The 26,231-nt window shown below is 43.1% G+C and overlaps 2 protein-coding genes across 2 annotated transcripts in view; one reads left to right on the top strand and one right to left on the bottom strand.

Annotated features, from left to right (window-relative positions):
- Positions 1–2,775: 2,775 nt before the first annotated feature.
- On the bottom strand, positions 2,776–15,629 carry clgn (calmegin). Its single transcript, XM_061247052.1, has 15 exons — positions 15,552–15,629; positions 12,529–12,707; positions 11,646–11,719; positions 11,497–11,555; positions 11,187–11,328; positions 10,766–10,847; positions 9,474–9,666; positions 8,928–9,117; positions 8,067–8,180; positions 7,532–7,688; positions 6,881–7,096; positions 6,249–6,365; positions 5,671–5,790; positions 4,750–4,929; positions 2,776–3,721 (listed from the first exon to the last, which is right to left on the bottom strand). The coding sequence occupies exons 2-15, from the start codon at positions 12,700–12,702 to the stop codon at positions 3,638–3,640; spliced, it is 1,902 nt and encodes a 633-aa protein (XP_061103036.1). The 5' UTR covers positions 12,703–12,707; positions 15,552–15,629; the 3' UTR covers positions 2,776–3,637.
- A 7,675-nt stretch (positions 15,630–23,304) lies between these two features.
- Positions 23,305–26,231, top strand: part of LOC133130327 (G protein-coupled receptor kinase 4-like) — a 55,045-nt gene continuing 52,118 nt past the window's right edge. Inside the window, exon 1 of the mRNA XM_061244823.1 lies at positions 23,305–23,898. Within this exon, the coding sequence (XP_061100807.1) occupies positions 23,847–23,898 (52 nt within the window). The 5' untranslated portion in view covers positions 23,305–23,846. The remainder of the gene's footprint in view (positions 23,899–26,231) is intronic.

The raw sequence follows: 26,231 nt of genomic DNA, 5'->3' as shown, positions 1-26,231 counted from the left end.
CGTTTTTTTGATGAGGGGAAAACATATAAAGAAGCGCAGCAAATGATAGGATGCTCAGCTAAAATGATCTCAAATGCTTTAAAATGGCAACAAAAACCCACACAAGAAGAAGAAAATGAGCAGCTACTGTTAAAACAGATCGAAGAATATGGTAAATGGCAGGCATTTATATAGCACCTTTATCCAAAGCGCTGTACAATTGATGCTTCTCCATTCACCCATTCATACACACACTCACACACTGACGGCGATTGGCTGCCATGCAAGGCCCCGATCAGCTCATCAGGAGCATTTTGGGGGTTAGGTGTCTTGCTCAGGGACACTTCAACACAGCCCAGGCGGGGGATCAAACCGGCAACCCTCCAACTACCAGACGACTGCTCTTACTGCCTGAGCCATGTCGCCATCATCAACACACGCCAACATCAACACACACGCCAACTTCAACACAAACCATATAGTCAAAATAGTCAGAATGACAAAGATTCAGCCATTCATCAGCTCCAGAAAGATCAAAGATGATCTACAATTACAAGTGCTGTTACAGTCAGAAGACATTTGATCGAAGCTAAGCTATCCACAAGAAACCCCCGTAAAACACCATTGTTGAAAAAAGGGCATGTGCAGAATCGGTTAAAATTTGCCATGGAACACATTGATTGGCCCAAAGAGAAATGGCGTAACATTCTGTGGACTGATGAGAGTAAAATTATTCTATTCAGGTCTAATGGTCGTCGACAGTATGTCAGACATACCCAGGGTACTGAATTCAAACCACAGTACACTGTGAAGACAGTGAAGCATGGTGGAGCAAAAATCATGGTATGTTTTTCATACTACAGTGTTGGGTTCGTATACCAGGGATCATGGATCGGATCAAGTATGAAAATACTTGGAGACCCCAAACACACAAGTAAGCGAGCAACATCTTGGTTCCAGACAAAAAGGATTGAGGTAATGGAGTGGCCAGCTCAATCCTCCGACCTCAACCCCATTGAAAACTTGTGGGGTGACATTAAAAATGCAGCTTCTGAAGCAAAACCCAAAAATTCACAGAAACTGTAGAATGTAGTTTGTTCATCCTGGGCTGAAATACCTGTTTCTAGCTGCCAGAAGTTGGTTGACTCGATGCAATGCAGATACATGGCAGTTATCAAAAACAATGGTTATGCAATTAAATATTAGTTCAGTAATTTAAAGTTAAATCTTGAAAAGATTCTTCAGTTTATACAGTTTGAAGAGAGTTTGAAGAGAAAAATATCGACACTGCCATTTTTTTTAAACAGATCAATATATATATATTTTTTGCTTCCTTTAAAATAATAATGCAACCTGATCAAATTTGCTCGTGCTGGGGTGTCTCGGTGGCGCAGCCTGCAGAGCACTGACCGCATGCTCATTGTGAGCCGCGACGTCAACGGTTCGAATCTGACCGTCTGACAATTTGTCGCATGTCTTTCCCTCTCTCTCGCCCCCATTCTTCCTATCTCTATATACTGTCCAATAAAGCTGAAAAAGGCCTAAAAAATAATTTGCTCATGCTTTCATTTGGAATTGTATGTGTAATGTTTCCACTGCATTTGAAATATTGAACTAAAAGCTATAAAAAATATTTGCACTTTATTCACTTTTTTTTTAACACACTGCTATTTATTTGAACACAACTTTACAACACCACCCAAGTATTATTTAACTAGCTAGCGATCTAATTACAATTCTGGAACAGATATGTTAATTTATGAGTTAACTTGTTTAATCTTGGCAGCGCGCAGTAACCAGCATTTTGCTTTTATAACAAAGTGTATTATGGTAGCAAGCTATTTAATTAATAGCCTACAGGAAGTAAGATTAGTTGTTTAGTTAGCCGGTCGTGTTTGATACATCAGCATTAGAATCTTCAGGTAAGATTGAACATCCTAATCTCATTGAAATCTCACACTTTCAAGGATCACATATTTTGTTGTTGAGTTTAGCACATTAAAATATTACACCTTTATAACATAGCACAGTGCAGAATTCTGAAGTGAAAGAAAAAGGGAGTATAAAACAGAGAAAAGAGTAGTCTCTTTGAATTTAGTGAAAGACCTGATGCATCCATTTCCCACTAATTTTATTTTTCAAAAAGCAGCTACCATTTGGTTCACCTCAGCTGAACAAAAGCTCAAATAACCTCATTATTTGCTCCACAATTTGATCTAATTTCACCGCTGACATTGTATTCCACATTAGAGTACCAGAACAGAAGTTGTCACAGGAGATTGTACCTTAACAAAAGAGCTGCACAATCCCACTCATCTCTTTATGCCTTTGCACATTTTAGCATCATAGCTTGTAAAATCAACAAATGTGACTTCCTAGATCATCCTATTTGGAAGAAGTACCTACTTGGGAATTTATAGAAGGGATTAATTTACAAAGTAGTAACAACCTGTTAAAATGATTGCTTGTGTGCTTAGGGACTTGGTGTGCATTGAGACTCCACTGTCCCCGTCTTCATTATGGTAAAAACAATGCTTTTGACTAAGGAAAAGCTTTCATGTCAAAAGCACCTGCAGTTATTTTAGATAGTATATTATTTAGCTGATATTACCTGCTGATTTTCTAGATTAATATAAAATGAATCAATGAGCAATGGGCTGCTTAGAGATGGACCGTGTGAACATGGACTTACATAGTTATAGGCCTTGTATACAAGTACCTGTAAACAGTAACCTGAAGAGCAATGCAGTTTATTTCAAATGTTGACAGTAGAGACCAGGCATAAATCAAAGGAAATGTTTGTATTAAATATTTTATTTCCAAGAGCAATGTACAATTTGCAAATCTGTAAACAGGGATCTGCCATAAACTGGCAAGAACATTAAAATTATAAAAGCTGGAAAAAGTGAACACCACTGTAAATGCAAAGGATGCCCAGCTCTCTGAGATGAAGGTACTAGTTCCAGAAATTTCCTAGAAATCGCCGTCTGCAAGCTTAAGGAAAAGGACTCCTGCCACTGCATCCTTAACCTTTTGGCTCACGACAAGCAAACAGTGGTTAACTACACATTTAAAACTTCCCTAAAATTCATTTAAACTGTATAATTACAAAAAAAATGAGCCTAGAGTAAGAACAATATATTACAGACTCTCAGTGCATTTCGCTCTTCAGTGCAGAACCAGACCAAAGACTTAACTTAAAAACACTCAACTAACATTTACTTCATGTATAAGTTACTCAACAAACATTATGAATCTCTAGAGGTAAAAGTCTGCTTGAAGGCTTTAACAGTAGAAACTGTCCCTTTGTCTTGTACACGGTAAAAAACAGTGCCCCTTACAAACACCCTGGCCAGCTTGGTTACTGCTTCGCCTTCCCGAAAAGGTACACCTTGTGAGAGCACGTTTGATGACGTTTCTAAAAATCTCAAGGAGTTGGTTCAATTTGAATAAAACATTCCAACAATACCAATAAATGAACTATGTCTGAAGAGGAAGACTGATCGATTGGGGTGGAATGGGCTGGAGCTGGAGGATGGGGTCGTGGGAGCAGTGGCTGATGGGACTTGGGTTGGCCGTGTTGGTCACTGGCTGGAGAGCCGGCATGCTGAGAAGCGGCGCTGGGCAAGGCGGGGCATCCCGTGGCATCCCGGGGCCCTCAGTCCTTCCGTACCCGCCTCTTCCTCACCGCCTGTTTGGGCCCCTCGGCTGTGTTCTGGGTGCCCTCGTCTGCATCCCTCATCTGCAGCCACACAGGGACACAGTGTTTACATTAATGCCATTTATCAGACGCTTTTATCCAGAGCAGGAGACAATCCTCCCCTGGAGCAATGCAGGGTTAAGGGCCTTGCTCAAGGGCCCAACGGCTGTGCAGATCCTATTGTGGCTACACCAGGGATCGAACCACCAACCTTGCATGTCCCAGTCATTTACCTTAACCACTACGCTACAGGCTACTACAGGCCACCACAGCACACAGCATCAGCCTCAGTGTGAGGCCTAAACACCTGACACGGAGTGCTCATGTAGCCAAAGCAGTATGCTACTCACTTCCTCTCCATGGCTAGTGGATTACAGCCGTTACACAAGCCGTGGTCAGGCACAGAGTGCGCACTCTAGGCAGCCTACTTGACTATCTCTGCGTCTGCATAGAGTGCCCACTACATGCATCATACTTGACTGGCTTTGCATCCGGTGTAATTCTGGCCTGAGCCAGGGATGCCTCTGTGGACCGCTCAGCTTTGTCTCGCCAGGCAATTTTCAACAAGCAGCCATGTTCCACTCATCCCATTACCTTCTGGTGATAATATAAAACAAAATACAAACCAAGCCAACCTGGTAAGTTTTCAGGATACCAGTACTAATACATTGGATATTACTTGGCCCCAATATTAAATTATGCGGCTAATTCTGAGATTCTGTGGTAAGGTTAAGCATGTTACACAAGACGCTTCACTACCAAGTACTACAAAAAACTGGCAGCAGGCAAAGATGCAAATATTTTGAAAGTCCAGGCACTGTTAGTGGGGAGTGTTAAATTCCCAAGCTGAATTCAGTCCTCTTACGTGAATAGGAGGGCCAAATGCATCATGGCTGAAAAAGATCAACCCAAACAAAGTAACACGGCAACATGTTTTCCTTTGGGTATTTTCACCAAAAATTGCCATTTTAAATACAGAGAATATTCCTAATATCATCTAACGTGGGGGCCTCCTGACAGACACTCCTGTTTGACCATTTCCAGCAGCTCCGGTCATGTCATGGGCTCACCTCATCCTCAGACCCAGTCTCAATGGACTTGCTCACATCCTCTTCCTCTTCCTCCTCTTCCTCCTCCTCCTCCTCGGCCTCATCCTCTGAGATGTGGTCGCCCCCGGCTCCGCTGGCCTCAGCCTCAGCCGGCTTCACCTCCTGTTCCTCCTCCTGCTCCTGTTCCTCCTCCTCCTCCTCCTCCACCCCCTCCTCTTCTTCTGAAACAGTGAAGGAACAAAAACAATATTGTGTAAGAAGCCCCTGCTGGCCAAGGAGTGAAACTACAGTGTGCAGCAGCCAGGGATCAGAGGACGATGGCTTGTGTTGCTGTTCCATTGAATAGCAGCAGAGGCAGTGCAAGGGGAGGACAGAAACGGAATACACACTCCTCCACAGACCCAGGATGGAAGCGGCCTGCTAAGGTGAGGCAGTGTTACGTAACGCCTGTGGAAATAGGCGTGGAGCTGAAGGGCTGCAGGTTTGACTCCCAGCTGGGGCACTGCGGTAGTGCTCTTGAGCAGTGCTCTTCAGCGGTATAAACGGACCGACTGTAAACATGCATTCTGTGCAAGCTGCTCTGGATAAGTGCGTCTGCTAAATGTCAAAATGCTGAAGTGGAATACTGAACAGTAAACCAGGCCCTTTGTGCCCAAGACCTTTAGTGTGCAAAACCCTTTACCACTGGCAAAACTTATTAACACAAACAATGATTGTTGTAAAACAAATAATATGACCATCATCATTGGTCATGTTATTGGTTTTGCATGTGCTGAAAGGTTGTGCACATGTAAATCAGGCCCTTAGTGTAAAATAAAGAAACGGTTTTGGGATGGCTAAGATGGTAGGGAGGATGAGGAGGCACTGATGCAGTGGATATTTCGGTAAGACTGGACGCTCTCGCAACTAACCTGCCGCCCCCGCGGTGTCCGGGCCTTTGGCCTCCGTCTCTCGCTGTCCAGCCTCCTCTTCCTCTTCTTCCTCCTCCTCCTCTTCCTCCTCCTGCTGGGCCGCTTGTCCAGGTTTATCTATCTTCTTGTACCTGTAGTCGTCATCCGATTTCTAAAGTGCGTGGTACACAAAAAAAAATAAAATAACCCTAAACATTCCCGACACAATTTTCCTCTCATCACATCTGAGGTCAATTATTTTTCAATTCATGAAAATGAACTTACGTTCAATTAATGCAGTGTTTCCCAACTCCAGTCCTCGGGACCCACATGCCAGAAGGTTTCTGTTGTAACCAGTAACTCGCACACCTGATTTAATGATTGAACCAATCAAACCACAACAATGCCCTTGATTAGTTAAATCAGGTGTGTGAGCTACTGGTTACAACAAAAACCTTCTGGCAAGTGGGTCCCGAGGACTGGAGTTGGGAAACACTGAATTAATGTATTCATCAATTCATTAGCTGTACAACCACCACATGTACAACACACAAGCCTGAGGGAATAGGGAAGTCATAAACAGAGACTCCAAGCCTTTCGCCTCCTTTCCACTAGGGGTCGCTGTCTCACCTTGGGCCAGCAGAACAGCACCACCAGGCCCACCGGCAGGCCCACGGTCAGGATGTAGATGATCCAGAGCCACGGCCGCTCCTCCGCTGCCATGGTGAGCTGGGATATCACCCCGGGCTGCGGCACAAGAGCGGGAGCCTCATTATCGAAGTGACCTTTACAAATGGCAGATCCCCGCCCGCCCCAGACCCTTCAACAGCAGTTTCCTACAGCTGCTTCTGCATCCCATTCTGCATTACATGCAAGCCTTTTCCCTCAATCATCTAGCCCTTTAAGGTGACATCACACGTATGAGATTAGAATGTTCTTAACCGAACATTCTAATACTGATGTAACAATCACTACTGAAAGTAATGGAGTCCAATGGCGCAACGGAGTTCTAGAACACTGACTTCTGATTTTTATTTGTTTGCTTTTAACCAAATTTATTGATAAGGTGATGAAGGACAGCTGACGACTGTTCTTGTGCGCCTACGGAACATGTAACTGCGAGCTAATGTATGAATGGACCAGAAGTGACACATATATAATTATGAAACTAATTATGTCATGGAGCCTAGATAACTGCTGGATGAATAAAGACTGCATACACGGTCTAAGCCGTGAAGATGCTAGTTTAGCGGGAGCCCCACCTCGTTGGCGCTGGCCACAAGCTTCTTCAGCCCCCAGCTGTCCGAGGCCCAGCGATCGGCCACCTCCTTGTCCTGGGTGATGATGAAGTTGTCGAAGTAGATGTCAGAGGTCATGGACCAGAGCTCCAGCCCCACTGCGCTGAAGGCGGTCATCCTGAACGGATTGAGGTCCTCGTAGTAATCTGGGTTGGCAATTTTCCGCGGACGCCAGACGCCCTGGGTGACGAGAGACACAAGAGACATGATCACTATGACGACACACTGGATGCATCTGCCATCTCATACCGTGGGAGACCTTACGTGGATGGTGACCTCCTGAATACCAGAACCCTAAGCAAAGGAAGTGAGGCTTTGTTAACCCTGAAATGTAAGGAACCATCATGTGCTATCAGCGACTTGCATTGTGATGGAGAGCAAAGATTCCCCTCCACCTCCAGCCATGAAGCCTAACCCCCCCAGCCCTGCTGAAGCCTCACCCCCCAGCCTCACCGCCCCAGCCCTGCTGAAGCCTCACCCCCCAGCCTCACCGCCCCAGCCCTGCTGAAGCCTCACCCCCCCAGCCCTGCTGAAGCCTCACCCCCCAGCCTCACCCCCCGGCCCTGCTGAAGCCTCGTTGTCCCGTTGCCACTTGGCGCATTTTGAGGACTCTACCTGGTAGTTGGGGTTGTCGATGAGCGGGGCCTTCCACTTGCCCTTGTAGAGCGGGTTGTTGATCATGGGGGGCTTCCACACCCCACAGCCCGGGGCAGTCTCACACGTGGGGTTGGGCACCTGGGGGGCCTCCCACTCCCCGTCCATCTCCTCATCCCTGTCACATGACATGGTGACCTCACGAAACATTCGGAACCGAGTCGTCAATCACAAAGCCCCTCCCCTCTTCCCACCCAATTTCAGCACTTAACCAAAAGGGTCTTTCTAGTTCCACAGCCATTTTGCAACTATCCATGTTCCACAGCTGACTAGCAAAAAAAAGTGACTGTTACAACAAACAGCATTTTACAAAAGATCTTCCAGAAAGTTCATCCTGCATTTCACTCCTCAGTACTGTATTGCAATGTATTCACTGTCAGGATACTGTGCTTCCAATAGTTATCTCAGTCATACTTTAGCCAAAACAAGGCCCCTTTAAAACAGTAACTGCACAAATGCTGGTATGTTGCTTTCGGGGGGTAATTGTATAGCGCACCAGTCCTCAGGCTTCTCCGCGCTGGGGTCGGCGATGAATTCGGGCTCCTCGTCCAGCCAGCCCTCGGGCTTTGAGGCGTCAGGGTCTTCAACCTTGAGCGGAGCGTCCTCGTCCCTGCAAGGGAAACACGGATGCGGCCATTTTACCCACATCTCTCCCTGTCTGTGCTCAACTTCCTTTCTGTAACACCAACTAAACCCTGAGTTATTTAAGGATCCTGTACATGAGATTTCTCCTACATTTGAAGTGTTTATGGAGCTACAAGACAAAAGACGCAAACCCTTTTCAAATGTATAAACCCAAGTTGAGTTCTCTAACCTCTCTAACTACACTGCCACTGTTATTCTGACTTCTGGAAAGTTGAAAAGTGCTTGCTAGTCATACAAAAACACAGGACTACATTTATAAATCCTTGTTAGAATTGCTAATAAAAGAAGCTCTGAAATGTTAAATTATATGTCCCCAGTGAATCATGTATGAAGTCTAAGAGTAAGTTAAACAACAGGCATATCCGACCAACCACTTTTGCATGTAGAGGAGTAAAAATGTTTTACCAGGGAAACCTTGAAAAGGCTAATTGTGAACATCAGGGGCACACTGTACATAATACACCATAATGTACCTTTATTATTATTATTTTTTTAAAGATATTTTTTAGGCCTTTTTCAGCTTTATTGGACAGTATATAGAGACAGGAAGAATGGGGGCGAGAGAGAGGGAAAGACATGCGACAAATTGTCAGACGGTCGGATTCGAACCGCCGACGTCGCGGCTCGCAATGAGCATGCGGTCAGTGCTCTGCAGGCTGCGCCACCGAGACACCCCAATAATGTACCTTTATTAATATTGGGCAGCACTCACCAGTCCTCAGGCTTCACCGCCTCTGGGTCGGGGATCTTGGCCCGCTCGTCCCAGTCCTCGGGCTTGGCATCGTGGGGGTCGTCAATCTCTTTCTGGGGGTTGACCGGGGGCACCACGTCCACCAGGAGGCTGCCCTTGTTCACACTGGACTGGTCGATGAACACCTCGTAGCTGTTATCTGGACTCAGCACTGAGGGACACATCGCACCACGTTTACATGTACAGCCACACACACAGCTCACAGTTTAGAAACATACAATCCATTCATGAAGCTGCACACGTAAAGCAACCAGGGAATCAAACCTGCAGCCACTGCGTTACAAAGCCAGGCCCCTGACCATTTATACAATGTCTCTCAAGAAGACTTTTAGAAAGTGTTTCCAATAATGATGAAGTTGAAAAGGAAGGAGTAGTGATTGTGGTAAAACTTTTAAAAATCAAGTGTATTTGCTATTTTTCAATAATATCCCTGTAATGTAGAAAAAAGACAAAGTTGTCTGTTCCTCCACTGAAGACAACAGGAAGGATTTTGGGAGTGTGGCGTACCCAGGGTGTAGAGGTGAGTCTTCTTATCGGTGTAGAACTTCTTGAGGTCCACGTCAGCCCGCTTGGCGTGCTTCTCCTCTGTGTCCTTGTTCAGGGGGTTCTTGTGCCTGAAGATGAAGTGCAGCTTGTAGTCCTCCCCGCACTTATCCGGCCCGAACATGATGGTGTAGGGCGTGCGGTCGTGGAACTGCTCCTGGGGAGGGGGACGAATATGCAGGTTTTTAATAAAAAGTTTGTCTTAGCAAGAGTTTTTGTCTCGTAATGAGACTTAATCTTATTTTTTCTCTGTCAAGTAGAAAATATTAGCTTGTTTTAACTTACTGTGTACTGGACAAGTGATATTTTCTTACCCCATGGCCAAACTCTCACCTCATTGAAAAACATTTTTGTTTGTAAAAATTTTTGTTTGTAAAAAAGATTTTAAGTCTAAATGGAAGACTAAAATACTTGCTGAGATGACCTTTTTTTTGGTTTTTACAGTGTAGGATATTCCTAAGATATGCATAAACCCCCTGAGGTGACCCCGGGGAGCTGGGGATTCCATCCCTGACTAAGCGATATCTGAGACTGAAACGGCACACACTGCCCCTCTTGTTTGACATTCATGAACAGGACGAGGGTGGGAACAGCACTACCAGTGCAGGCCGGTCTGAGCCATTCACTCACTGACAGAGATCCACCAGTGGGCAGCCTCCTCCAATCAGCAGCTAATAGAGTCAAACCGGGAACGGCACAACAGCTAGGAGCTGTATTTCCATCACTGAAAGTCACTGCAGCTAATAATCCCATGGCAGTGTTTTAGGCTGTGTGCTTGTGTATGAAGCGGTTTCACAGCAGAGAAAGCAGGGTAGGCTCTGACTGTGAGCCATCCAGGCTCATCATTATTACAGCCGCTCTGGAGAGTGTGGACACTGAAAGCAGAGGGGCGAAGTGCAGGGGTCATAAAGTACTCATGAACTCACTTTTCTCACTAATTACATCTACCTCCTGGCTTAGGAATGATGCTAACTGGCAAATCCAGATGATGCTGAGGAGGACTATTACGTTCTGAACCTGGATTTCCCACCTCTGACCCACAGCATCCAGCACATTTGTTTGCTTTCATCTGTGGTCTGCTGAAGACTATGAGCACGGAGAGACACCAACATATTGAGAAGCATCTGTCCTCTGCCCTGAGACAGAAAAGGTGCCTTTTTTATTTTGAGCCCACACCCCTCAAAAAGTGAGAAAGGCTTTCCAAAAAAATAAAAATAAAATAGAGAAATATGTGAAAATAAGTCGCAAACACATACCAGATCCAGGTCCTCTGTTGCAGACAGAAGTTTAATGTAGGCACCACCACAGTCAATTCCATCTTGGAAATTTACCTCGTACCTTAAAACAACAACAAAAATCCTCAGACTTGTACTTTTCTCAATAAGCTTCATCAGTCAAGAGAACTCTAAATAAACTGTGAAAAACCTTGTCATTGCATTAGCCAAGCAAGACACCTGTGCAATTATTTGTGTCTATACTCTGTACTGACAATTTCAGTCAGTAAAATGACATCATAATACAGATTTTAAGTTACTATAGATGTCATAATGAATATTAAGTATCATTGCATTTGCCACTTTGAACAAAAGGGTTAGCAGTAGAACCCTGTACTTCTGTAGGAGGAGACAGAAAGGGTCAGCAGTAGAAACCCTGTACTTCTGTAGGAGGAGAACTTACTGGAGTACCAGGGGTTTGTCCTGAAACTCAAAGGGCTTGTCCAGCAGGGCGGCGATGGCGTGGTGTTTGGCTCTGGATTTCAGCACCAGTCCCATGTCCCCCGGGACCCTGTTCTCCTTCAGGGGCTCCACCTCCCACTTGCCTGCATGGAGGAGAGGGGCCCCAGGGTTCCATGACAACACAATCAACCGTGGAAACATTGACTTCTGATCCGTTCAGTAAAAAATGTGAATAGCCTAGGCTTTGTAAAAGCATATATAATACATATATACACCATTTTTAAATGATTATTTTTTTAATTGCCACTGACCGTCATATTTTGCAATGTCATCGTCCACATCTTCTTTCATTGTTTTAGACACCTGCCACCTGGAGGTTGGAGGTTGCAATAGCAGAGTTATTTTCACCCCCACTGGAGCACACGCTGTCCCTGTCCCTCAGATTGTACAGGAGACCTACCCTTCCAGGGAGCCTTCATCGAACGTCGCTGTGAAGTACACCTCGCCCGTGGGAACCGGAGTCTTGTACGTCACCTGCGTCATTCAGAAACAGTAAAGAAACATTGTTCCAGCGAATCAACCCCTGAATAAATGCAAAGCACCCACAGGCACCTCTATGTCACTAGTGTTCCTCAGTGTACCAGCCCTGAAGTAAATCTGAAAGAACATCCAGGCTAAAATGACCTGAGATGCACTGTTGTTCATTAAGCTCCTTTCACAGCCTGCATTTGAACAGACGAACAGACGAACTATGAACAGACGAACACAACTTCTGTATGGCTCTTCACAGATCTCCACCCGACCTGACATGAGCTTCACCTGAAGACACTGCAGAAGTGCAGGGTATCCAATGCTAACACAACTGTTTTCCTATATTGGGCCGGTTTCACAGACACAGACTTAGTTCGGGAATAAATTGAGTTTTGTATGGAGTCTCTATTAAAATAGAATTTAGTCTTGGACTAGGCTTAATCTGTGCCGGTGACTTGATATTTAACACAAAGCATAGGCCTCTCTTAAAATATGTGCATCCGTCAAAATATTAAGCCTCAGTCATATTTTAGGTTTTAGGCTTCAGTTATCATCATTTTTCTAATAACTAAAATAATCTGTGCCTTTACCATTTAGTGCAAGCATGCATATGTAAATAAATAAAGAGACAAGCTGGCAAGTAGCCCAACACAAACACACAAACACACGAACACACAGACCCACCCACACACACACACACACACACATTACAGCAGTTTCAACTCCGAGCAACCAAAGGTAAATGCAGAAGCCCGGGAGGATCCCACACCACCTGCTTTCCCCCAGAGGGGCCCTGTCAGCTCCGCTCTAACCTGGAAGGAGATGTCGCTGTCGGCAACGGGCTCCTCGGCCTCCATCTCCTCCGAGTCCTCCTCCACCCGCGCCTCCAGGTCCTCCTCGTCGGAGAGGCCTTCCTCCTGGGTCCAGACCATCGTCACCGTCACAGAGAGCAGCAGCAGGCACGCCCAAGCCCACCTCAGCTTCATTTCTGCTGTGGAGAGTGATTGCAGACACACGCACGCACGCACACACGCACGCACGCACGCACGCACGCACGCACGCACGCACGCACACACACCGCAGGGTCACACACACACACACACACACACACACACACACACACACACACACACACCGCAGGGTCACACACAAGCTCGCAGACTGTATGGAAATGAGAGTACTCTTCTGTGGCTGCAGCTACAATCCAAGATGACCGGGATAAGTTTTCACTCAACCTTCAGGGCCTAGTTAATGTAACAAATGCACAGTGTGCAGACAGATAACGCCACTGCCACACACACAAGAAAGCAATGATAACAGACAGGAGACTGCAGAGCCCAGATCCCAGCATCTTTCAACATCACTCACTGCAGGTTTATCATAAAACATGTGCGTGTGTGCGTTTTCGCCTCAGGCCAGAGGAAATGGCTTTCTTTCAGACAGAGAAAAACAGTAACATTAGAGCACCATGCATTATGAATTACAGTACACTGAGCTTCCACAAAGGTGGGAGCTATTTCACATGAGCCAAAATCAGAAACAACCCTCCAAGCCCAGCATGTTAAGACATTCATTGGTCACATCTTTTCCCTGTTTTAAAAAGTCACCACATCAACTCTGCTAAAAGCTATAATTGACAGAAAATGCATTGTGAAAATACATGTGTTCAATGGAAGACACTAAATCGAAAAATTAATTAAAAGAGCAAAATAAGAGTTCACCATCCCCGTTTTTAACATAACACTATGACATTAATGGGGAGCAATGGCAATAAGTATTAGCACACAGGCATCAATTAATGCTATTCTCGGTTTCTTTCTTTGGGCATCTCCGCTGATATTCTAAGAACCAATTTTAAAATATATGTTTAACCAACGCTCAGCTGTACAAGAACATATAAATGCATTGTACTTCCTCGTTGTATCCAATTCACGAAGACAACAAACCCAGGTCACACAGCTGGGTGTTTGCTTCACCTATCGACAATAGTATTGATTACACCATCTGGCGTATGTAAATTGCCTTTCTGTGTAACTGGGGAAGACGTTTTAAAGCCAGCAGTAAGCAAGCGAAAAACGGAATTGTATATCAACTTATCGATTATATTTTGCAATGGGTGACCACGTAGCACATCCCGACGGGCCTTCTATGCACACCTTTCAGAGTCCCGATTAGGCATGACCAGGGGGCTTTGGTTTGTCCGGTAGAAGGGAGTGAGAGCACTGGTAACGGTAATGGAGGTCTCCTCAGCGGAACAGAACATGCTAGTCAATGTGTACATTGGGAACCCGCCGTAGCAAGCTAACAAACACAGTCTCTCTTCAAATAACAGCGAGAACAACCACCCCTTCTAGCAAATGAGCCACAGCAAAAATAGTATGCGTATGCAGCTGCAGCGGTCGGTGTTTGTCTAATAACATTAGCTAAAGATGTACAGTACCTATTCAGTTTGACAATTTACAATCTTAGCTCGACCGAAAATCCAACCAATCACTCAGAGATGAGAAATAGCATGACAGTGACCCGATAAAAATATTTCACCTTTGGCAAGAGTCCGTCGCATGGCATAATTACCTAACTTGACTCTGCTTACATTAATATGATACACACATGCTGCGCTGCAAACACAATGTTAATAATATTAGTTTGTCAGCAAGATATTTGTTTTTAGTGGTTGCTAAGATGGCCCTATTTGGGGGTGATCGCACGATGTAGAGATATTTTCACCTATCGAATATCCAGCTAAATGGCTAGCAAAATCTGACCAACAACATCAAGCTGTGCAATGACAACAAGCTAGTTTGCTAAATTATCAAGGAGGCCACCCAGCTAACAACCTATGCAGATAGTTAGGATGTCATTCATACATTGTGCTATTACCACGAATATGGCCATCTTAGCAACCAGACTAAACAAATAGCTATATGGTTAGCTTGCTAGAGGCTAATGTCAGTTAGCTAGCTAGTTATTATGTGGCTGCCAGATGCACGAAAAATGAATTGAGAGCTACCCAGCATGGCAAGCATACCATTTATACTAACCTTGGTTGTCTTGCAGAAGGGGAAAAAACAAAATCTCTAGGATACTAACAGCTGCACGCTACCTCCCTTTCACTGGCTGCAACTCCACTTTCTTAGATGGCGAGGAAAGGGTAGACAGAGCAAGATCAAATGGCTAGCTAATAAGGTGTCCAACTTCACATTATCATCCTTCTGGAAACCGCGCATGCTCAAGTGCCCCACACAGGGTTGGCAACGTCGATTACAATGCCCGCTCTTACATTCAGTAACGTTAACATATTTTTGAGTTCTTAAATATAGGACGCTAAGTCAGAGAATCCGAGGCCAGAAATAAATACAGACATATATCTAAATCGCGTTCGACACACATAAACGAATTGTATGTGCAATATTCGATAGCTGCATAATAGTTCCATCATTGTGCGCACCACTCCGGGCATGCGGCTGGCTATCAAGCTTGACCACCTTGTAAAATGAATGAAATAGCATTGCTATCTTTAGTGCTTTTTGCTGAGGCGTTTCATTTGGTAAAGTATTTTTACGAAACTGGAAAGGTTTGGTAATACCACATACAGACTTACCATATTGAATATCAACATTCAGCTGCTGTAAATTACAACTATACACGGTTGCTATTAATGTTACTGTACAAACGTACTGTAGGCTAACCTAACGTTTCCGCTACTACGACTCTTAGCTAGCCAGCAATTTCATAAGAATGTCAAATTGAAGCTAGGAAACGAGCTACCTTTGTGAAAATCTCACCGCGACAACAACCAGCATCATATTTTACAGTTACATGTAGAGGTACTTACCACTTGATTATAATATGTCTGTGCTAGCTAGATGACTAAACCCGTTATACTTTCTGAAATCCCGCCTCTATGGTCTGCTGCTGCACGTAAGGAGGGAGTGCGGCTGCGCAGATGTATATGCGACAAACGAGTCTTCGAGTTAATTGGGTGACAAACTGTCAGGTGAAATATAATCACAATCAAAACGATAAGTTAAAAACAAGAAAATAAAAATTGTGGGGTACCCAAATCCGTATGTAAAACATACGAATTTGTCTGCGTACCAAATTATTGAAATTAAAACGATGCCAAGTTAATTAAACTGTCATGTTTGTCCATCCAACCTATATTCCAAAGCAGTTTTTGCCAGCTTCATATATCCGCTATAGAAAGTATTCCTTATATGTGTGAACAGTGTTTACAATCTTGGCCAGTGTTGGCAGAAAGACTGTGATGAATGATTTATTGCTTAGGTTATGCCCTCAAGGGGAGGGGGGAGGGGGGCACTGAGGTTCGCTGCGTACGAGCACCTCTGATTGCCCCGGAACAGTCCGGAGCTCGAGACGATGCGGATTGAAGGTGTGTCGATCTTTTCCGGCCACCTGGGGTCAGGGTTGTAGCGGAGTTTCCTCGATATACATGGGCGATTGAAACAAACAGGGTACAATTGGCCACCAAATTAGGAGAAAATTGTACAGTGTGAAACAAATGAAAAAAACGCCCAACCAAATTTATGTTTTAAAAAAGTAGGATGCCTAGGACTGTACCATATGTTTCTTTTTTTATTATAAAATAAAAATATTTGGTATGCGTGTGTCCATAAAGACACTGTCCACCCTGTCAAATTGTTGTATCTGCCCACTTGGGAGTTCAGTTGCTAACTTTAGCTAAAAATGTCCCACATTGCCCACCCTGTGGTCATATACACTCATGGGTGGAGCTAAGGGGGTACAACAGGGAAAGCTTTCCCAGGGTCTAGTGGGTCCACCTAGAGGTTTGTGTGTGTGTGTGTGTGTGTGTGGGTACACTTTGTGTGTGTTTGTGTGTGTGGGTACACTTTGTGTGTGTTTGTGTGTATGGGTGCACTTTGTGTGTGTTTGTGTGTGTGGGTACACTTTGTGTGTGTTTGTGTGTGTGGGTACACTTTGTGTGTGTTTGTGTGTGTGGGTACACTTTGTGTGTGTTTGTGTGTGTGGGTACACTTTATGTGTGTTTGTGTGTGTGGGTACACTTTGTGTGTGTTTGTGTGTGTGGGTACACTTTGTGTGTGTTTGTGTGTATGGGTGCACTTTGTGTGTGTTTGAGTGTGTGTGTGCACTTTGTGTGTGTTTGTGTATGGGTGCACTTTGTGTGTGTTTGTGTGTGTGGGTACACTTTGTGAGTGTTTGTGTGTGTGGGTACACTTTGTGTGTGTTTGTGTTTGTGTGTGTGGGTACACTTTGTGAGTGTTTGTGTGTGTGGGTACACTTTGTGTGTGTTTGTGTTTGTGTGTGTGGGTACACTTTGTGTGTGTTTGTGTTTGTGTGTATGGGTACACTTTGTGAGTGTTTGTGTTTGTGTGTACTTTGTGTGTGCATGGGAGGGAGCCCATTCTCGTTTTTTCCCCCCTGCACAAATCTAAAACTAATTTCGAAAAAATGTTTTACATCTGTCCCTAAATACATCTGGCAGGGTGGACATAAACAGCACATTTGTTAAATAAAATGTTTAATATAGTATTATACAGAATGTCTTATAGTGTGCAAAGGTTTTAGGCAGGTAGGAACTGCTGTAAAGAATGTTTTCAAAGATAGTAATGTTAATAGTTCTTTTTTTATCAATGACCAATATGCAAAGTGAGTGAACAGAAGAAAAATCTAAATCAAATCAATATTTGGTGTGACCACCCTTTGCCTTCAAACCAGCATCAATTCTTCTAGGTACACTTGCACAAAGTCAGGGATTTTGTAGGCATATAGTCAGGTGTACCAAACAGGACCTAATGATCATCAATTTAATATGTAGGTTGAAACACAATCATTAACTGAAACAGAAACAGCTGTGTACGAGGGTTAAAACTGGGTGAGGAACAGCCGAACTCGTAAGACAGCTTAATGTCAGAAGTCATACACCATGGTGAGACTGAGCAAAGCAACAAGACACAAGGTAGCTATGCTGCATCAGTAAGGTCTCTTCCAGGCAGAAATTTCAAGGCAGACAGGGGTTTCCAGATGTGCTGTCCAAGCTCTGTTGAAGAAGCACAAAGAAATGGGCAACGTTGAGGACTGTAGATGCAGTGGTCGGCCAAGGAAACTTAGTGCAGCAGATGAAAGACACATCACGCTTACTTCCCATCGCAATCGGAAGATGTCTAGCAGTGCCATCAGCTCAGAATTAGCAGAAACCAGTGGGACCCAGGTACACCCATCTGTGCATAGAAGTCTGGTCAGAAGTGGTCTTCATGGAAGAATTGCGGCCAAAAGGACATACCTCCGACGTGGAACCAAGGCCAAGTGACTCAGTTATGCACGAAAACACAAGAACTGGGGTGCAGAAAATGGCAGCAGGTTCTCCGGACTGATGAGTCAAAATGTTAAATATTTGGCTATAGCAGAAGGCAGTTTGTTTGACAAAGGGCTGGAGAGTGGTACAAGAATGAGTGTCTGCAGGCAACAGTGAAGCATGGTGGAGGTTCCTTGCAAGTTTGGGGCTGCATTTCTGAAAATGGAGTTGGGGATTTTGTCAGAATGAATGGTCTCCTCAATGCTGAGAAGTACAGGCAGATACTTATCCATCATGCCATACCATCAAGATGGCATCTGATTGGCCCCAAATTTATTCTGCAGCAGGACAACGACTCCAAACATACAGCCAATGTCATTAAGAACTATCTTCAGCGTAAAAAAAGAACAACAATGTAGGCCAATAATTAAAGTGAATTCAGTGGTGATATGAATGCCCATGATGTTAGAAGGTGTGTGGAAAAATCTGTTCAGCTTTCATTGATCAAAATGATATAACAAGTATTTACTCATGGGAGAAAATACAATACAAATAGTACATATAGTTTGTTTTTGTTAAAATATCATGTATAAATTCTGGATTTAGAAGTTAAAGTGCAGACTGACAGCTCTAGTTTTAGATTGGCATTTACATCCACATAGGATAATCCATGTATGAATTACAGCCGTTTTTATACATAGTCCCCCATTCAACCCTCCTATTATGTTTGGGGTCAATTTGATCCAATTCAATGTTTGACATCTCTTAAAAACCAGTTAACCCTTTTTTATATTGATACTGGATGATTTTTCAAATTTTCAAATTTGGTGGGATTAAATAGTAAAAATGCAATAAACATAATGCTATGCGAAGTCCTGTACCAACATGCCATACAAATGTGTTGTGCAGTGTTATTCTGACCCTCTGTAATTTTGGTAGCACTTTCCCTTACAGGTGCCAAACTTTGACTTACTGTTCCTTAGGCTCTAAAATTCTCTAATGTTTCTCGCAGGTTTTTCATCTTTATGGAGTAAAGGCTAGTAATTTGGGAGACATGAAGAAGATGACACACTATGTTTCACAATTTATCTAGTACAATATTTTTGTGTTTATTTCAACTGTTGGGCTCAATTTGACCCAAATGTAAAACTGGTCATAAAATCTTAACATAATAGGAGGGTTAAAAAATACCTTTCACAATGATACTAACCATTCCACCAAGATTATATAATCCAATCAATTTTCTGTGATGTGTTGCTGGAAAAAAGGAAAACCAAAGCCAATATCATCCACATGTCTTCTACAGCCATTAGGTGGCAGAATTGTCAACATCAGAATTTCATCAATTCTTCCAAGAAAATCCTCAATGAAGGCAAACTAGTGTATCTCTGAAATATGGGGAGTTCTGTAAGGTACAGCTGCTATATAAACATCCCTGCACATCTGAGTTGCATCTGTTTTACCTGTATGAGGTTTACTGGTTCAACTCAGAAATGTGGCACTGGGGTATTATCTCAAAATAACTTTAATTGCTACAATACAACTGTACAATAAGGAAATGTAAGCCAATGGTAGAATAAGGTTTGCTAAGCATAATAATAATAATAATAATAATAATAATAATAATAATAATAATAATAATAATAATAATATTACATACATACATACCAGAAAGTGTCAACATTAATGCATCCACAACATTAAAGCAGAGCACAATGTAGCATCCTAAAGACACTTTCTGCTGATTGAGAATGGCAACACACTCTATTTCCACTGACTTTCGGCATTCAGATACCATTCAGCATTCAACAAAAGTGATTTTCTAAAACTATTCTTTTTAGATCATACACAATATTTCTATCTAGAAACAGCCTACTTGCTGATGCTGGGATGCCTGGCACTCTTGTAACTCTTGAAACATTTACTAAGTTTAGCGAATATCAGATAGAGCTTAAATATACACTCAGTGACCACTTTATGAGGTAGACCTGTATGCCAGCTTGTTAATGCAAATATTTAAATCAGCCAATTATATGACAGCAACTCAATGCATAAAAGCATGCAGATGTGGTCAAGAGGTTCAGTTGTTTTTCAGGCCACATATCAGAATGGGGAAAAAATGTGATACACATGAAATGTTATACACAAATAACCACACATTACAACAGTGGTAGGCAGAAGAGCATCCCTGAACACACAACATGTCAAACCTCTACATATGGATTGGCTACAGCAGCAGAAGACCAATAAGTCAAAAAAATAATTCAAATAAATACTCAATGAAGTGCTGAGTGTATATAGCTTATATATAGCTTAAATAGATAAGATATAGCCCAACCATCTATCCTCTTGACCCCATCCCTTCTTCCCTTCTACAATCTTTGTCTAATGACATTCTCCCTTTTCTCTCCTCTCTAATCAACACCTATCTTTCTTCCGGCACTATGCCCTCTTCCCTTAAGAGGGCCAGAGTCACTCCTCAGCTCAAAAAACCTACTCTTGAACCCTCTTGAACCCAACTACCGGCCTGTCTCTCTTCTTCCCTTTCTATCTAAAACTCTGGAACGCGTGGTCTGCTCCCAATTCTCAACTCCAGAACAATCTTCACAATCCCAACCAGTCCGGCATCAAGAGTGGCCACTCCACTGAGACCATATTACTCACGGTCACCGAGGCACTAGAGCCAAATCCCCCTCTTCTGTCCTCGTCTTCCTTGACCTGTCGGCCACCCTCGATACAGTCAACCATGAGATTCTGCTCTCATCACGTTCCTACCAGGTGACTTGGAGGGGCTCAGTCTCTGACCCACACCCCCTACAACCTGGAGTCCCGCAGGGCTCAGGTCTTGGTCCTCTCCTCTTCTCTATACACCATGTCTCTCACTTCCCATGGTTTTTCTTACCATTCTTACACCAATGACACTCAACTCTTTCTTTCCTTCCCTCCCAATACCCAGGTCACCACACAGATCTCTCCCTGCTTGGCTGGTATGTCTGCGTGGATGACTTCCCACCACCTGAAGCTTAACCTTGGCAAGACTGAGCTTCTCTACATCCCTGCTAAGTCCTCTCTGACAATCGACCTCTCACTGATTGTTGAGGACTTTGTAGTATTCTCCTCCCATATGGCCAAAAATTTTGGGGTGACTCTTGATAACCACCTCACCCTCGCTCCACATGTATCCTCAACTGCCAGAACCTGCAGGTTCTTCCTCTACAATATACGCGGTATCCGTCATCTCCTGACGGAGAAAGTCACCCAGCTCCTAGTCCAGGCACTCTTAATTTCCCGCCTGGATTACTGCAACTCCCTCCTAGCCGGTCTCCCAGCTTGTGCCATCAAGCCCCTCCAGCTGGTCCAGAATGCTGCAGCTCCCCTGACCTCCAGTCAGCCCAGGTCATCTCATGTCACCCCACTCCTGATTGGCCTACACTGGCCTCCTATTGCCGCACGCATTGGCTTCAAGGCGCTAGTGTTGGCATTTCAGGCTGCTAAGGAGACTGCCCCACTTTACATACAATCTTTAATTTAATGCCTTGTGGTTCCCTCACTACGAGCACCTGGTGGTCGAGCTGCACATTCACGCCTGTTTTCTGTTATGGTTCCTCAGTGGTGGAATGACTAGATATAGTAATAATTATAATATAATAATAATAAATAATTAAATAATAATTAATAGATATAATAATGTCAGGACAGCAGAATCCCTCCTCATATTTTGATGCAGGCCTCAGGACTATTCCTTAGTCCTCCTTCCATTCACCTGAAAAAACAAACAAAAAAAACATAATTACTTATGATGACTGTCTTTTTTGTTTAGAGCAGCCCTTCATGCATATTTTTCTAGATATGGATTGATGCTGTTAACCTGTGGAAGAACCTAGGCACTTGTCAAAAGCTTTGGATTAAAAGTGTCTGCCAAATGACTAAAATGTAAAATGTAAACTGTAAATACAGATGTTCATGCATGCATATACATGTATAAATGCACCGCATCCACATTTTTAGCTCAAGTTATTATTCTATTTTTTTTAACAGTAACGCTGAATGGATGGCTCTGCTTTACAGTGTGGACGCTTCAGTCATGTTGCTTGGTCGGGAATTGGTCCGGAGCCTGCTGCTTACTACATAAAACCACTAGGGGGTGCTATTTCCAGGTTACAGAAGTTGTTTTCCATCTGCATTGCCTCTGAATAGTTCAATGGCCACACTGGGTAAATTTAAGAATGAAATAGGCATTTTGGCACTGGGACAAAGTTCCATTGTGCCGAAACAAGAAGAAGGAGAAAATTATGAAAGAACTTAAACACACGCTTTCAAAACCTTAACTGATCAAGAGATTGGCTGTAACAAAACAGTACACATAGTCGGTCCCCAGGACCAAGTCTTAAAACTCCTGCCTTATGATGCATTTAAACATGTAAGCACAGCTCAGTCATTTCAAAGAACAGCAGACCTCACACACTCCAAGGAAAGCCATTGGCATGGAATGTGTTCTGATTCATTTTCCCATAGTCATTGACCAAAGATATTCAAAACCAAAGGAATGCGCTGCACCGATCCAAGAACTTTCCATGCCATCAATGACATCAATCTCTTGCTATATGTTTATGACTAGGCATTCATAACTGTGACAAAGGAGTTTTTTTTAATGTAAACTGGATATAAATACGTGCATCTACATATTGGCTGCTGTAACATTATTCATTATTTATCAAATTATGTGCGAAAATTGTACGTGATTTTAGACATTTCACAGAATATGCAGCTCTAAATGGTTTATACTACCGATTTAAAATGAGATATGTTTTTGTATGATAATTTTATTTATGTTGTTCGACTTGGTACTCATTATTGACTGCGTCATTGGCTGTTATGTTGACTACAATTTTTATTGCTGATCCGACGTGATACATGCCTGGGATACGCTATAGATACGCGTCTGCGCAAACTCATACACAACACAAACGAATAGCCTTATCCAAAGAAGTAAACACAAATAACAAGATGCATTTATGAGTACGAATCAAACAATGAACCAATTGTGGCTGTGGTTTCGGCGCAAATAAGTCGTGCTATTCATAAAATGGGATTTAAAAAGGATAATACCATAGTAATAATACAATAGTTTTCTGGCAATTAAACTCGATGAAGAAGTGAAGGATAGTTTTCGCTAAACAAGCAGTAGCCTACCTGTTAGATTTATAGCTTATACAAAAAAAAAAAAATAGCGGGCCGCGATGGGAACTAAAAATTTGACGCGCGCGCGGACACGTGTGTGCGTTAGCTATAACAATAAGTGTTGTTCTCAGCTCCCTGAATCATTTCGTGTAGACTATATAGTTCGACAAAGAAACCCCCCTGCAATTGTTAGCTAGCTTTAATGTGACTCTATTTAGATTTAATTTTTCGAGGCACGATTCTATTGCGCTGGCTGCTATCTAAAGTCGTAGGCTGCGCAATGTAGGCTACTCTGTGCTGTAGCTAGTGTTTATTGTGTAAATACGCTGGCTGTTAAGTGTGTGTAGGACTGTAAGGTTACACTGTGGTTGTAAAGTGATCCCTCCTACTCCCGTGTATACTGCCCGTGTACGAGCGAGGGAGTGATCGCAGCAGGAAGGAAAGCGAAGCATTGAATGCTAACAAGGGGAGTTAATGTTCAAGCATTCCTAAAAGGTGGGGGGTTTTAACATCAAGCAATGGAGACGTACAATTAACCTGGTATGTGCCAGATCACAATTTACGCTGATCGTCATCATCATCATCAGCACAACCATCTTCATCTTTCCCGTTGAATGAAATGTATCGAGCCTGCATGGGATCCGGATACTGACAATGGAGATTGAAAATATTGTGGCCAACACTGTGCTGCTGAAAGCCAGAGAAGGTAAGCAACAACATGGGGAAAAATAAGGGGTGACTGGAGAAATCCAAACCATAATAAAGGCTCGGTTCTCCCATCCTTGGGTTGCTCATTCTACGCAGTGGTTTTCGTCAATGCTTGCCTCTTAAACAAATCTACGTCCCCAAGAGACGAATTCCAAATCCGTGGATGATATTTGTTCTTGTTGGCTAATGATTAGCTACGGTGTATCAACAGAGGACTAATAACCGATCTATATTTGCAATTATGAATTATGACTTTGGTGCGTTTACATTTGAGTTTTTAGGTTAAGGATTGAAATAACAACATGCATTACTTGACAAAATGTGTTTATAATAGCATACATTCACATTTCTTGTTATTTGTAAATTCCAACATGTGTATTGAGTTAGGCTATGCCATTTGGCAAGTTAACAGCAAAACGTTTACATAACATAATCGTACAGAATTGTTTGTTGTGTGCATACATAGCTTGCTATTTAGCAAACGAGATTAGTGGTGTGCTACATCGGTATCAGATTTTTATTTTAGATTTTTTTTTGCCTTTTTTTGTTGAAAAACATGGTTAGCGTTTGACGCAAAAATATGAATTCCACAGTGAAACCATCCTTGTAAACGCCGACTTTACTTATGTTTTCAACGGGTTATTCAAAGGTTTACATTCAGGCCTCGTGAATATTGAGCGAGGGGAAATTGCGTATGGCATACCCCAGCTTCGTGATCTGTACCTGGGAACGAGGTACTACTGCAGCCCCAGGCTTCTGGTTCGCCGACATTCTTATGAAAAACTATAGCTATCACCTGACACAAACGTTTTTCCTTTAGGAAATGGGGTGGTAAGAGAAAAAAACAGCCTTTGCGCTTTCACTTTGTTTAAGGGTTAAGATGCACAGTTCACTTGCATCTTTGCCTGTAACCGGTTGCAACATGCGACTGGGGGCGCTCTGTTCAGTTGTCTCTCGACAAAAGCAGGTTTATATTTTCGTTCGAGTGCGTTCAGGAATTAAGTATTAATTGGTCTGAGAATTATGTAATCGCATGTGAGGATCTAACATGTTTCCTTAACACGTAATATTAGGCTACATTCTCTGTAGTAGCTACCACATAAATTCGTGGGAGTGCGAAGCGTCTCGCTTCTCAGGTTTTGAAATGGTTATAAATGAATCGAAGGGTTGAAAGTACCCTTATCAAATACGGAGCCTAATTATTTTATTGAAAAATTCCTGTAGTTACAGTTGATCAGTGTTCAAACTCTTGAAAGTCGGTCATACTCAGCAAAAATTCTCTATCCCAATCCTCCACTTTGAAGTAACCTTATTCCAGTGATGGCTTAATAATTGCACTGTGACCCTCATAACAAATGTAGCCAAATCTCTTTTTATATTAACTTTGAATGTTTATAATTCCATGTCAAAGTAAACCGTGTATTCTTATGTACCCTGCACTGAAGCAGAGGCAATGGAGTGCTTGCTTGTCATGTGTTTGGTGGATTATCAAAATGCAAGAAAAACAAAAATCTATAAATAAGGACCATAACTTATGACCATAAGTCACAAAACTCAATGTTTCTCTTTGAATTGAAGATCAGAGTATTGCCTTGCTTAAACCAAAGAGAGAATAGTTGTTGGCACTGTACACGGAATGTCTTTGTGACATTTAGTTCAGCCTTCATCGTGAAACTACCCACTCGAACCCTGATAAATTATTATATTCAAGTCCCTTGTATCTATAACAGCCAAATGGGTGAAATGGGCATCAGAGATAGGGACATGGTCATTTATTTATTTATTTACTTACTTACTTATTTATTTGTAATGTGTCTATATGCCTGATAGACAGAACCTGTGGTTTAAAAAAAACAAACAAACATTCAGAGCTATGCAGTTTCTGAATAATTGTATCCTTTATATGTTTGTGGCAGTTGCGGACAGATATGAACTGGAATGTGCTGCTCCTGTGCTGAGTTGAGCAGCAGGAGTTTAAGTTTTGGGGCGACCGCTGTAGACGGTGTACAGTTATTGTGTGTATCTACACTTTGTATGAAGTTCATCACGGTTTTGGTTCAGGTGCAGGTACTCCTGATAGTGGTGCAGAGAGAGAGGCGGGTGCAGGGTGCGTTCTGGCGTGGGGGCAGCAATGAGAGTTGAAAGAAACCTTTGGACGGGAGGGGAAGTGGTTATCAAACTTTAGAGATGTTTGCCACCCTTAGATGAGTCTTGGGTGCGGTGTGTTTTCGCACCATGTCTTGGCACTTCTCTGCACCCGTCCAACACCCCCTGTGTCTCACGGAGCTGTGCTCTCTTTCATAGCACAGCTAATCCCAGTGAGTGGGAGTG

This window comes from Conger conger, chromosome 6 (genome assembly GCF_963514075.1).
Source record: "Conger conger chromosome 6, fConCon1.1, whole genome shotgun sequence".
NCBI lineage: Eukaryota > Metazoa > Chordata > Actinopteri > Anguilliformes > Congridae > Conger > Conger conger.
This window is presented reverse-complemented; position numbering and strand designations above follow the sequence as displayed.

What these genes read in the sequence shown, in the direction of transcription:
- clgn (XM_061247052.1), bottom strand. Translation starts at nt 12,702, where the DNA reads ATGAAGCTGAGGTGGGCTTGGGCGTGCCTGCTGCTGCTCTCTGTGACG. An exon ending in TGACATTGCAAAATATGACG is followed by an intron (nt 11,329 to 11,496) that starts GTCAGTGGCAAT and finishes TCCTCCATGCAG; the next exon opens with GCAAGTGGGAGGTGGAGCCC. An exon ending in TGCTGTTCTGCTGGCCCAAG is followed by an intron (nt 5,791 to 6,248) that starts GTGAGACAGCGA and finishes CACGCACTTTAG; the next exon opens with AAATCGGATGACGACTACAG.